General features: G+C 44.2%; 1 protein-coding gene across 1 annotated transcript in view; it reads right to left on the reverse strand.

The window, feature by feature from the left end:
• Nucleotides 1-9: 9 nt before the first annotated feature.
• emid1 (EMI domain containing 1) overlaps nucleotides 10-13,372 on the reverse strand; it is a gene marked incomplete at its 5' end in the record, with an annotated part of 47,694 nt that continues 34,331 nt past the window's right edge. The window contains 13 exons of the mRNA XM_083673766.1: nucleotides 10-877; nucleotides 1,263-1,353; nucleotides 4,010-4,054; nucleotides 4,309-4,353; nucleotides 4,444-4,506; nucleotides 4,664-4,716; nucleotides 5,520-5,609; nucleotides 7,843-7,959; nucleotides 11,075-11,191; nucleotides 11,304-11,348; nucleotides 12,497-12,629; nucleotides 12,737-12,798; nucleotides 12,966-13,055. Coding sequence (XP_083529892.1) covers nucleotides 741-877; nucleotides 1,263-1,353; nucleotides 4,010-4,054; nucleotides 4,309-4,353; nucleotides 4,444-4,506; nucleotides 4,664-4,716; nucleotides 5,520-5,609; nucleotides 7,843-7,959; nucleotides 11,075-11,191; nucleotides 11,304-11,348; nucleotides 12,497-12,629; nucleotides 12,737-12,798; nucleotides 12,966-13,055 — 1,088 coding nt within the window. The 3' untranslated portion in view covers nucleotides 10-740. The remainder of the gene's footprint in view (nucleotides 878-1,262; nucleotides 1,354-4,009; nucleotides 4,055-4,308; nucleotides 4,354-4,443; nucleotides 4,507-4,663; nucleotides 4,717-5,519; nucleotides 5,610-7,842; nucleotides 7,960-11,074; nucleotides 11,192-11,303; nucleotides 11,349-12,496; nucleotides 12,630-12,736; nucleotides 12,799-12,965; nucleotides 13,056-13,372) is intronic.

Below are 13,372 nucleotides of genomic sequence, written 5' to 3' on the forward strand. Positions count from 1 at the left end.
GGGGTGGGGGTGTGTGTGTTGGGGGGGGGGGGGGGTATGCTTGACTTTTCATAACATACCACTGTTAGAAACTGACATTTCAGTGAGAAAGGCGTGTAATGTCTTCATCATTATAGTGCACTACATAATATGGAGTAAAACAATATTATAGAGTTAAAACAAAAATAATATGAGAGGTTTGTTTGTGTATTTGTATCCTGCATACTGTACAGTACATGCTCTTAAATAAGTATACCTCTGAGATTCCTGACATTGTCAAAACAAATTCTCAGAGCCAGCCTCTTTTCTTTCACACCTGGTTCCTCCTTTAATTACTCTCATTTAATGACCCTTATAGTCCCGAATTGTTTTCAGTTGATGAGCACCATTAAAGATTTGAAGCTTTTTATATTGGTTTTCCTTTTATCATTAGTGAATCTTTTTTTTGTGCTTATTTTCCTGAGGCCCCTAGGATAGTTTCTTTAAACATCCTAGCAAAGCCACAGGGATGAAACACTGAGGGAGCCTCTGGGTCTACGGGGAGGTGTGTGTTGGGGTAGAGGTGGATAGTACTGGTTCCCAATGGATGTGGGCAGACTCCAGAGCACCAGTGGAGCTTCCCTGAGGTGTCCCCCACCTTTCCTCTGATGGTACAGATAATAATATCTGTACAGATAATGTCTGGATCAGTGGAGCACCAGAGAGACCAAAGGGAGGGGAGCAGTTAGACACAGCCTGTGACCCTCAGAGGCAGCTGGGGGCTACTTTCCCCGAACCTTGGTGTCCGAAGACAGAGGAGGGGAGATGAGTCGATAAGGAAGGACTCCTGCCCGCTTATCCCTGTAGAAACCAGGGGACGCTGTGCCGAACGGACCATCTCCAGACCCTAGATCAGGCTCTGTTGAAGAAACAAATAGTTTGGGCCATGCTACCCTATCGATCAAAGTCTGCAAACACAAATGAACCACTGAGACAAACATTAACTACTTATTATTACATTATTAATTAACTAAACATTTATATGGAGTTGCAATGAGTGGCTGGTGAGATGTTCATCATCCTGCCTCAATATGATTTCAAATAGTATAGCTATTCGAATACATTGTTTCAATCATCAGTTATTTAATGAAAATAAGTCTACAAGAACAACATTTAATGTTATCCCTGTAAGCCTAATGGTCCTCTCAGTAGCCACTGTGCTCTAGCCTATGGACAGGAGCACTATAGCTAGAGTGGCAGAGGGCCAATAGAGACCAGGGGTTGAGGATGGTTACCAGTGTTACCTGGCCAGATGATAGCCTCCAGCAGAGTCACCCTGCGAGCCAGAAGCTCCAGGTCTGCCTGCAAGTCTTGGAACATCTGCAAGCTAATATCCTATCAGAGAACAGTGACAAGGGGGCTGGGTGAGGGTTGGGAGGTGGATACAGCAGGCTTGGTTCTGGGGCTGCCTCCTGCCTGCTACTGTCCACATCCCCTGTCCCCTGTCCCAGGAGTGGAGGAGGTTGGGGATGAAACTCAGCCTCACCTGACCCCTGCCTAAAGCTGACCCTGCCTCAGGCCTCCTACTCACCATGAATACCAATCATAGTCTCGAGGATTAAAACCCTCTCGGCTAAGATCTTCAGTGCTTCTCTGATCTGATGTATCCCGTCCCCCTGTGAACATAGATACAGCCGTCAAGGTAAGGAGCACAAGCCATACAAATTGCTCGCCACGGTGCAAGTCATTTTCATCAATCCATTAAGGCAGTTAGCAGGTTAAAACCAGTCCACGCACCCACCCTGCACCCCTATACTTTATCCCTCCCCTACATCTCTCTTTCACCCTCGTTCTCAGGCCATGCTACCATACCAGGCCGGTCTTTGCCATGCTGGGCAAAAACAGCATGCACATCACAGGACAGCACCACGTTGTTGACAAAACAAAAGTGGAGTGGGCTGTCCAAGCCTTTAGATTTGATCATGCCAATCACATTCCATTTGGACTTAAACAAAATGAGCAGCTATTCAACCAGGCAAGTATTTAAGGCAAGTTTTTAACAGGGGTTCCATACAGTAGTTACCACTCAATTACCAAGTAACTACCAGGTAGATAGATACCAGTGGAACAGTACCGTGAAATAAAGAGCTACACCTTTAATACAGCTGTGGTCATAATAGCTGCCAATCTGTCTCTCACTTTATTGAAAGATGCTCACAGGATGAAGCCAGTAATTGTTTACTCCTTCTATCATTTCTTTTTAAAATGAGAAACAGATCAATATCTGGTCATTATGATTGGTCTACTGGCTTTGTGAGTCATCATCCCCTAAGGAATAAACATGACACACTAAAAATACAAACAGAGAAACACTGTCACAAGCAATCATGTTAGTGAGGGTTCATTTGAAATGCATGCACAGGACAGACGATGTTAGAGTTGGTGCCTGAGAGAGTAATTTTCTCGAATCAAGAAATGCAATGACTAACAAGTAAAGGTCATACCTTAACAGTATAAAAGGCAAGGTTTCATATCAATGACTTATGTCCAGTGTATTTATGTTTGTTCAGGTTGTAGATCAGAAACAGCTACAATAACCAGCTCTACTGGTCCATGGATGATTAATGAGGAATATTCAGGAGCATCTGCTATGCACCCAGGAGTTAGGAGCATAACAGACAACAGGGCTATTGTTATAGCACTGCGGAGAGGCATTTGCTCTTTTGGTTTGAGATACAATTTGGAGCAACCTTGCCTGGTTACTGTGTTGTTGGTGTATTTGTACGCTGTGTAAAACATGTCAGTTTGCATGTCAGTTTAGCAAGCAAGCGTGAAATCATAAACAGTGCTGCAACAACGGATGGGACCATGCAGCCATGCATTGTGGGACACTAAAGGATAGCTGTATCCACTCACATCTCCAACCCCAACCCACACACCCAGCACTAACCATCACCAAAACGTTCCCACAACTATACATGGAGTCATTTGGCATATACATTCCACACATAATTACTGATTATTCAATGACAAGACTGATATATCGAATTACTCATAGTTGAGATCCTATGATAATGATAAAATGGTTCATATAAGATTACTATTATAGAAATACTCAACTATATTATATAGTCATAGGAAATATCTACTAATGGACTTTCATACTATGTGCATTTAATCTGTGGTTTACATAAGTTGGGACTAACTTTCAACACATGAAACTACCATTAAGGGAGCTTGACCAAAATATTGTTAGAAATACTGTATTACATGTCATTCAACAGATTCTTAGAGATTTCACTCTCTATCTCTTAGTCAGACAGCAAATGACTCAGCACGCGTGACGTGAGGTAGTAACAGCAGGCATGCGTGTGTATGTATATGCCAAAGTCAGATGCTGAGAATGTGACTGTGAGAGGTAGCCATGGAGACAGTAGCTTGCAGAGGGAGTCAGACAGCTTTAGGGGTCGGACAGGACAGTTTTTAAACAAGGGGCAGCAGTCCAGAGCATACCCCAAGGACCAAAAACACCACAACAACCACATCATCACCATCAAAAATAACACACACACATTCAAAGAGCAGTAATCAGACTTCCACATGCAACAAAATGGTCACATACAAGTAATGAATCTACAAGATCATTGAAACAAGTACAAGATAATGTGCAGGACAAAACCTCAAATAATTGGACATTCATCTTATGAAAGAAAAATCACAAACATAAATATGTAATTGTGGTGATTGGAAACAGATCATAACAATGACCAAGCATTGATTTGGCGTCATGTGATGTCAAGATAACATGATTAAAATCCCTTACATTTAGATTGTTCTTGAAAAATGTGAAGGAGGCAAAGGAAAGGCAGTGGTTAGACAGACATAAGAATAAATGTCTACATCAACACAGCATTTACAGTATATTGTGGGGAAATTTAAGGGTTGAATTTTTCAGTCTAGGTGTGGATTATCCCCATGGTCCTATAAAGTCCAGTGAGAGTGTGAGGCACAGTCACAGGGTCAGCTAAGGCCCCAGCTCTGGCAGTCTTACCGGCAGGCCTTTCTGTCCTGGCTCCCCCTTAGTCCCTGGTGTTCCCTGTCGACAAGCACAGACACCAGAACAATTGGAAACCAGTGTTATCACTTTGCATGGAAATACTGTACTGCCTATGAAAACACTTCATAGTGCAACAGCAGACATAAACAGAGCCCATTCTCTGAGGTTGTAATGTCACTGGTTTGTTTTGTATAGTTTACTGTGGTCAATCAGGTGTGACATGTGTTCATTTTTCCCACACACGTTTATTTTGGCCGTAAGGGCCACAGCACAACAGGAAGTAGGTGGCTTACCGACTCTCCTCTGAACCCCCTCTCTCCTGGATGACCCAGAGGACCCTAGAGAGCCAAAGTCAAGTTAGAGGGAGATTCATCTCTTTGTCTGAGGGATGACATTAGGTGTGACTTAGCCCTGTACATCATACTCACTCTCTCCCCGCGTTCTCCTTTTGGCCCCACGGGGCCCATTATCCCAGGAGCCCCAGGCCTCCCCTGTTGACAAACAGAAAAGGTTCAAACACATTCATAACACATCTGAAGAAATCTGTCTCTCATGAAGATCATAGAGTGTATCTGGTTCCAATGATCATCTTTACTGTTGTATCATTTACACTTTTACAGCCCATTATAGTCCAAAGAGAGCGCTTACATTCTGTCCTGATGGGCCAGCGGGTCCTACTGGGCCTTTAGGACCTGGGGGACCTGCATGATGGGACAGAGGACAACTGTGAGCATTGAGCTATAAAAAAACCATTTAGGTTGGGCTGCCTTCACACAGGCCAAGAGTTCAAATGTGTTGGAAGAAAGGCAAATTGAAACTGAAAGGGGAGACAAAATAGAGGAGAGAAAAGTGGATAAAATAATGGAGATTGATGCTTAGGAGTTTCATATTACTTGTGTGTTTTGGAACAGCTGTAAAGTGAGACAACTGGATTATGCAAAGATATGTGGAATGTGACATCAACCACTGTGAAAGAGTATGGAAATAATAAGTAAAGGTGAATATTTAAATGACTTTCATCTTTAGGTCTTATCGTAAGGCAGATCAAGAGCCGACCCAAGCTCACTCCTATCATTGCTCTCTCTGAGCAATAGTTATGGCAAACAAAACATGGAAATGGGACGGACTCATCTTGAGGCATAATCAGATTGAACACTGTTGATGCAAATTGAGGGAACTGGGAGAGGAATATGAGAATTCAATCCAACAGAAGAGAACTAGGAGCAAATTCTAATTCCTCAAGAGATGGGATATGTAACAGTGATAGAGACAATGATTAATAACTCTGCAAATAACTGAAAAAGAAACATAAAAAGATTGATACATGATTGATTCTCACTAAAATGACGAGACTTTGAAATTATTATGGTGACTGCTGGAGACCACTGAGAGACAGAAACTGACAGAGACACTGACAGAGACACAGACAGACACCGTTAGAGACACAGAGACAGACACTGACAGAGACACTAACACACACATGCTAAGAGACAGCCATACTCACCAACAGGACCAGCGGGGCCCTGAGGCCCAGGAACAGGGGACCCTCGTGGGTCAGGGAAGGTGTTGGACAGGTACAGGTCTTTCCTCTGACCTATAGCAAAGAGAACAGGTATTCTATGGGTGAGTGGGTCAAAATAGTGATGAGAAGAGCACAGACCGTCTTCACTACATTACTGCAAAGTACCTGCAGGGGGAGATGCTCTCACATAAATGTTCAAGTAATGTACCAAACAATATACAGTATCAAACAATTCAGTTTAAACTGTCTTTTCTAAGGGTTAAACATATGAGATTTAGAGCTGAAACTGGGTTGCATTTGGGTTTTGGTGAAGATGGTATATACATTGTGTTTATGCAGCAGAAAAAATATTTTACAGTAAGTATCATATTCATCAAATATTTAGTATATAGTTAAACATGTTTACTTCATATCCTGTTGCGAAACGTGGTTGCTACAGTATTTTTGTCTTTTAAGAATGACCTCCATTGACATATAGTGCTGACAGGGCACTTCTGAGCTGAGCTATATCTGTGGGAAAAGAGAGAGGAAGAGGGCAGTGTGTAGGAAGTGTGTGAGTGATAATGGAAGTGTGAGGTTTTTCAGTTGTCTCAGGCTGACAGTAGCTCACTGTTACCAACCTGTTGCTGTGCTGATGGACTGATGGAGAAGGCCTGTCATCAAGACTCATCCTCCAGCTGCCACACTGCCTCTGATCCCTGTACCCCACGACTAACAATAGCTCAAGAGGAGAGAAGACATACAAGCCACCCCCTCTCTCGCTGTCTGTCTGTCTGTCTGTCTGTCTCCACAGAAACACTCTCTCTACATCTCCAACTCCTCCACTACAACACTCATTGACTACTTGTCTCCATCTCTCCCAGGCCCTTTCCAACCATTATGTCCTTCCAAGTTAAAACCAATGCTGTTAGAGGGCTCTGAGATCCCTATCAGATACATCAGATGACTCAGTAGCCCCACATTTGTTCAGAACTGATTGAGTACATTATCATCATCCAACAGAACGAGGCTCTTAAGTGCTCTCCTCTCTACTTGTCGTGACTCTGCCCTGTCTGAAGGCAGGAGGGCTGCGTCCCATTATGCTGCAGGGTATTTCAGCCTCCAGATCCAGACGGAAAAGCCAATAAGCCAGTGTTTTCCTAAGGAAGCTCAACACAGAACCCCTGCTTCTGTTCCTTTCACTTTGATGTGTGAGAAATGGATCAGAATCTCAGAATTCTAAGTGTCAACCTTGATTTCCCTGCAGCTAGGACTCTCCATCTGTCAACCTACAACCTGCACATCTGTACACTCAAAGCCCCCCTCTTTCTCTATGTCTAGCTTCCCACATATCATTGCACTGCCTATGCATACTCTAACCTTGAATAAGGCTGTATGAGCCCCTCACCCTCCTCTCCCCCTCAGCTGTTGGAGCTGTGCACATCTGGAAGTGGTTGAGTGACATCAGCAGCAGACAGGTCCTTATCCCAGCATGTGACGTTTGAGCCTAGCCTTTGAGACTAGCCCCTCTCTCCCCAGACTCACGACCCTCTCTACCCTGACTAAATGACCTTCACTTCAGTCCTTTTTGGCAGGTAGACAGGGGAGTGGGAGTGCCCATTAAAACACACAGCATGCATTTGACTCTTTGTAATAACCTTACGACTATTCTTTATGCCTCTCCTTCTTTTACTCTCTATCCTCAAATTGAAATAGAAAAGATCAACAACAACTGCCACAACATAAAACACACTTTTTTTTTTCTTTTTTTTTTAATTGACAGGGAAATAAGAAAATAAGAAATAAGAGCACTAGTGGGGGCATTAAACAGTATTAATATTCCTAACATCACTCTTCTCAGCTCACACCTTCAGTAAACTACTGTCTCTGCAGCTTCACTGGATTCACATGGAATCATGGCAAATTGATTCTGTGTGGACTGAGGTCACTTCCTCTGGTTTGGCCCAGAAAAAGACCACCTATTGTGAGGGGGGAGGTTGGGTGGCTGTCTCACAAGGATGGACTATCCATCTGAATTTTCACCTTTGGGACATTTCCAAGTTCATAACATTGGGGTGTGAAAACTCACGAACAGCCAAAGAATGGTTCACCATTTCCAAACAAATCCAGTGAATGGAAAATTGACCCGAACCAGCATGAACAATAGACACAAGGAGCAATTAGTGCTGCAACACACACACTGGTTCAAAAGACATTCTAATTGCAAGCAAACAATTTAAGCATGTGGTTGTGCTTCTATCTATCTAATGTAACTAGTGTGGTGCGCTGGGCATGGTGGTGCATGTTGTGGTGGTGCTTGTCTTACCATGGTCTGAGTCAGGGATGCGAGCACTAGCTGGGGCTGGGGGTCCGGGGGGTCCTGGAGGTCCAGGAAGGCCAGATGAACCCCTCTCTCCTGGGAGACCTGGGGGACCACGGGGGCCTGGGGGGGGGGGGGGGGATAGACCACATTGTTATGCTTTACAACTCCATGTAAAGACCGGTATTGGTGAAGAGACATCTAGAGACATCTTGGTTGTTATATGATTGGGTACTCATGATTTAAAAGTCCAGATAAGGCCATGAGATACTCTGATCTTCTTCACCAACACCTTATTTTTTACCAACTTTTGTATTCTATGTACCTCATTGTACTATTGTGTTCTACTTCTGAGATGGAGCTGTGATCGAGAGAATCCCTTGTCTGGCATGTTTACCAATGGCACGGTCGACTTAGGCAAGGTGTTTGTGTGGTGCGAGGTATGGAGACATATAATAGAGAATGGAAAGGGAGGGAGAGTGGGGGAGAGAGAGAAAGAGAGAGTGCTGCATGGTGTATTAAGTTTCAGTGCTTGGCCGTTGTGTGAGGCAGGCAACGGGAGAGGGGGGTGTACAGGTTGGGAAACTGTGTTCCCCTGTAATTAACAGGAGGAGGGCGCTTAATGGCCGTGTGCTGGGAGCTCAAAGGGGGACCTGGGAAAACTCAAATAAACACCATTAAACGCCGGAGCATATTAGCAGCACTGGCGTGTAATAAATTAAATATAGCCTGGGTCTGAAGGAGCCGATGTGTGTGCATAACCTGTCTCCACAAGCCAGCAAGAGTGTTCCCCTCTCACACCCACACTGATTTCTCTTAATGTTAAAAAGAAGAAAGAAAAGCTCAAATGTGACTTGTTCCAGTGTCCCAGCTGGATAGTCCAGAAACCCAAACAAAGTGCCTCACCTCCCCACCACTGCAATATCTGACCTCATTGTTTGCACTTTCCTGAGGTAATGCTTTGCTCAAAATACCGCCTCACCCCGCGTGCGCACACACATGCACACACATGCACACACATGCACACACATGCACACATTCATCCATCTATTTCAATCTTCACCTCTAATAACACTCTATAAAGCGTGATGCAACCGACAATACTGTTACTTTCACTGTGTTACAATGATTGAATTAGCAACTATGAATAACTTGGCAAAATAATGTGTAATGTTTTTACAGAACTGATTGGATATGACACTTCGCTGATTAATTTTCACTTTGCTTTGGTAAATATTGCAGCATAATTAACTGTGTTTTGGTTCTGCTTTGGCTCAATCCCACCTGAAGCACAGTGGGACAGCTGAGCAGTCAAAGTGGCTCTGCAGAGTCTGTATGCTAGTATGACTTTACTTTCAAACAACTCTTTATTTTTCTTCCAGAATAATGTGGCCTTAGAGCAGCTGTGAGCCACAGCATCAAGGTGTGAATAAAAAAAATAAAACCCTGCATGGGAACCTCTTGCAGGGTTTGTGTGTGTGTGTGTGTGTGTGTGTGTGTGTATGTGTGTGTGTGTGTGTGTGTGTGTGTGTGCGTGTGTGCTCATGTGTGTCAGAGAGTCCTGGTTCTTCTGTACAGGAAACATATGTCCTCTCTCTGCGCTGATTCAGGGAAAAACAACCCAAAACACATTACTGTGCAACTGGACAAGCTCCTTCCCGAACCTCACACTGCTTCCCTGCTGGAAAAGTGGCAGCCCCTATACATGTGTGTGTGTGTGTGTGTGCGTGTGTGTGTGTGTGTGTGTGTGTGTGTGTGTGTGTGTGACTCAGTCACCCCTTGACGCTTGAATGAATTTGTCTTTGACTACATTTTCACAACTCTTGAGCTCATTACTACTCTCCTCGTACCCCCGAACTGGAACTCTGGCCACCAAACATGCTCAGGATTAATAGTCAATGTTAATGTTTCTCTTTTGGGCAGTGGAAAAAAAACTAAAATGTGACATATGGGAAGAACATAGTTTGGGATACCATAGTGCCCCTCTTTGAATCCACATGAAATAATGAAGATAGGAAAAACAATAACACCACAGACATATGGAAGGCATAAGGACCTAGGGCTTGTATACATAGCTCATGTTCATTTCAGATTGGATTCACATGGTGCTTCTCAGAATGTGGGTTTGTAGTTTAACTTTGGCTCTAAATCTCATTTCTACCCAGCAGCAGGCGCAGAGCAGGGGTCATATGTCACTTTCAGTGGGAGGGGCATTCACTGCATGTTCCATAAAGAGAGGAACCTCAGCCTGCAGCTGGAACAGATGTTATGACAAACTTATATTACTATTTATTTGATTATAATTTAAGTCATAACTGCCTGGGGATTTGTTGTTTTCCAACTATTATTTATTATTTGTCTGTAACCATTGACCATAGAATATAAGCAACAGATTTATGCTTAACTTTATGTTCTTGAACGACTCTGGTTGGTCAGCAAGAACAACAGCATATATTGTGAGCCATAGGGGAGTTTTGTGTAGTCTGAGGACAAATATTTTGGCAGCTTGCTGGAAACCAGTGCTGAATCAGCAAACTCCACATTTAGTAACTGTCATGGTTGAAAAGTCAACACAAAGAAAAAAACATACATTCCTGTAAGTTATCACCACTCTGTCCTCTGAGGGAGCTGGTGGGTTGTTCATGGACTACACATGGGTTTGTGGAATGGCCGAGTGGTTTTACAGAAAGACTCTGGTGTCATGAGTCAGTTTGTAGTGATAAATCGCATTTACTTTTCCACCATTGTTTCAGGTCCTTGGTAAATAGGACGTAAAAGGTTCTTTGCTCTGGGGAGAGTATTGTCATCTTTGTGTCTCAGACACAATGAATTAAGTGCGTGGGCATACAAACAATCTCCCTGTCCCCACACTGATCTTTACGACTATTTTGACAAACTGTATCAACGTCTTGTAAGACAAGGTGCATGTTTGACAATGCAAACAGCACAATCAACTGTCAACAAGGCATAGCATGCATATGATCATTATGAAATACCTGTGATTCCTACTATGAACTGCACTTCTATCTGTTCTTCTCATATTGCAGCCAAATACAAAAACATTCACTATATTTGGGGCTTAAACAGCCTTACACAATTAAATCAATGCTAAACTGGGTTATCATCTAGTTATTTTTTTATTTTATTTTTTATTTAACCTTTATTTTACAAGGGGAGTCCCATTGAGATGACGAGACCTCTTTTTCAAGGGAGCCCTGGCCGATTTGCAGTATCTTACCCGCTGGTCCTGAGGTTCCCTTAGATCCTGGTGTCCCATAGGGGCCCCTCACCCCAGCCTCGCCCCTAGGCCCACTGGGCCCACTGGGACCTGGCAGCCCCCGTAACCCAGTCTTCCCTGAGCAAAGAAGGCACAGTCATGAGTACACATGCTGCCACACTGATACACCCAATATGACAGTGTGTTAAACATCCATGCAATGGCAGGGGACTTGGCTATTCAGGCTTACCATCTTGACCAGGGTTACCATCTGTACCCCTCTCGCCCTGTGGTCCTGTGTGTGAGGAGGAAACATAGGTATGACAGTAAGAGGACCAGGGGGAGAGAGAGGGAACTTCATTATAAGTGGACAACAGGTTGAGTGATTCCAGAGGTGAGGGGTCACCAGCAGTGGGAGGGCAGCTCAGCTCCGCTGTGGACTAGGCCTTGCTGACAGACAGCACTGAGATGTTAATTGGGATTACACGGGTGCATGGGAGATTACAACCCCAATGTCACGTATGAGGTAAAGCTTTTCCTTAGCATAAACACAGGCTCTGTCTTAAACCATTTGTTCGATTTTGACCAACTTCTCTTCTACTTAAATCAAAAACATCTCTCTCACCCCAAAAGGTTTGCTGATGGAGTTCACATTCAGTACTTTTTCAATGCATACTGCACCAGTGAAGTATGCATTCTTCAATTGGCCTCACAATGCTGCCAGGGATGATCTTAACCTGGGAGAGGTATTGGCTAAAACAGATTTGAATGTAATTGGATGGAAATTGATACCCTATTGAAAAGGCTTTTGAAAGTGCAGTAGAGCACTCTCTTTTTAGCTGAAGCCAAGGCTGGGCTCAGCTCCAGGGAAGGAGCGGGCTTTTATGCCCTGAAGTGTTCACTTTCCACACACCCACAGAACCCTGAAAGTGAACAGCACAGACAACTGAACTCGGACTAGGTTAGAGGAAATTAGTGTGTGTGTGTGTGTGTGTGTGTGTGTGTGTGTGTGTGTGTGTGTGTCTGTGTGTGTGTCTGTGTGTGTGTGTGTGTCTGTGTGTGTGTGTGTGTGTGTGTGTGTGTGTCTGTGTGTCTGTGTGTGTGTGTGTGTGTGTGTGTGTGTGTGTCTGTGTGTGTGTCTGTGTGTGTGTGTGTGTCTGTGTGTGTGTGTGTGTGTGTGTGTGTGTGTGTGTCTGTGTGTCTGTGTGTGTGTGTGTGTGTGTGTGTGTGTGTGTGAGTGTGTGTGTAACAGAGGAAATAGGATACGAGGGAAGGAGAGCAGATAGAGAGTCAATGCAGAAATAATAACTGCACATGGAGAGAGCTGTGAAGAGTGATTTCTCGCTCACTTCTAAATTGCGAACCACTGCACTTGACAAAATTAAATAAGCATACATTGGGCATAAACCTGGCCATACACGGGTGGAATAGATGTGAGCCTACCTACGGGTCCCTGCTCACCAGGGGCTCCTTTGGCTGGTGTAGCCCCCATCTGAGTGGAGGAGTCTGTAGCAGTTACCCCTTTGCCCTGTAGATGCCGATGAGGTGTAGAGGCAGGAGCGGCCAGCAGCTGGACCTGATGGAATGAAACAGAAAATTACAGAAGAGAAATCGACATCAAAGGCATCTCCAGAGAAAGCAATTTGTGTGAAAATGCGATTGACAAAGTCCATGAGTGTATACCTTTGCCTCCAGTGAGCTGAGTCGCTCTGTCATGGCTATGATTCGACTGCAGTTCAGGCAACCTAGAGAACAGAAACAGACAGATTTGTGGACTCTCGGTGTATGGATAACTACAATTGTTGTTCCAATAACTGTGAATATGGATGAGATAGGGCCAGAGTGTCAAAACATTATCTAACGAGACATGTGGTCCCATTAGGAGAGACAGTGATAGGAGCATGGTTCTTACTGGAGAGCTGCTCCCCTGTGCGAGCCGGCGGTCGGCGGAGTGTAGACGGCTTCCTCACCGCCTCCTGAGCCCCCAGCTGGTTCCCTGACTCTGAAGAGGAAGAGGAAGGTGAAGAGGAATCAGATCAGAGGACCACACATGGAGGTCACACAGATGTCATTCCGGTACTGTGTACAAAGCCAGTGATGCCAGAGAACATGGCCCTGATGAGCAGTCAGGCATTCAGGCAACACAGGAAATGTATTTCATTCGATTGTCATTATTCAAATGATTTGGCATTATGAATATGTTTACACACTGTGAAAGTCTAGTTTCACTGCTTGGGAGAGTTCTGCTCTGAAAGATGTGGACAATAAACTCCCTGATGCCCAGTGTCTGCAGAGAGACATGGGGCTGTTTTCCACCAC

This window comes from Argentina silus (genome assembly GCF_951799395.1).
Source record: "Argentina silus genome assembly, chromosome: 7".
NCBI lineage: Eukaryota > Metazoa > Chordata > Actinopteri > Argentiniformes > Argentinidae > Argentina > Argentina silus.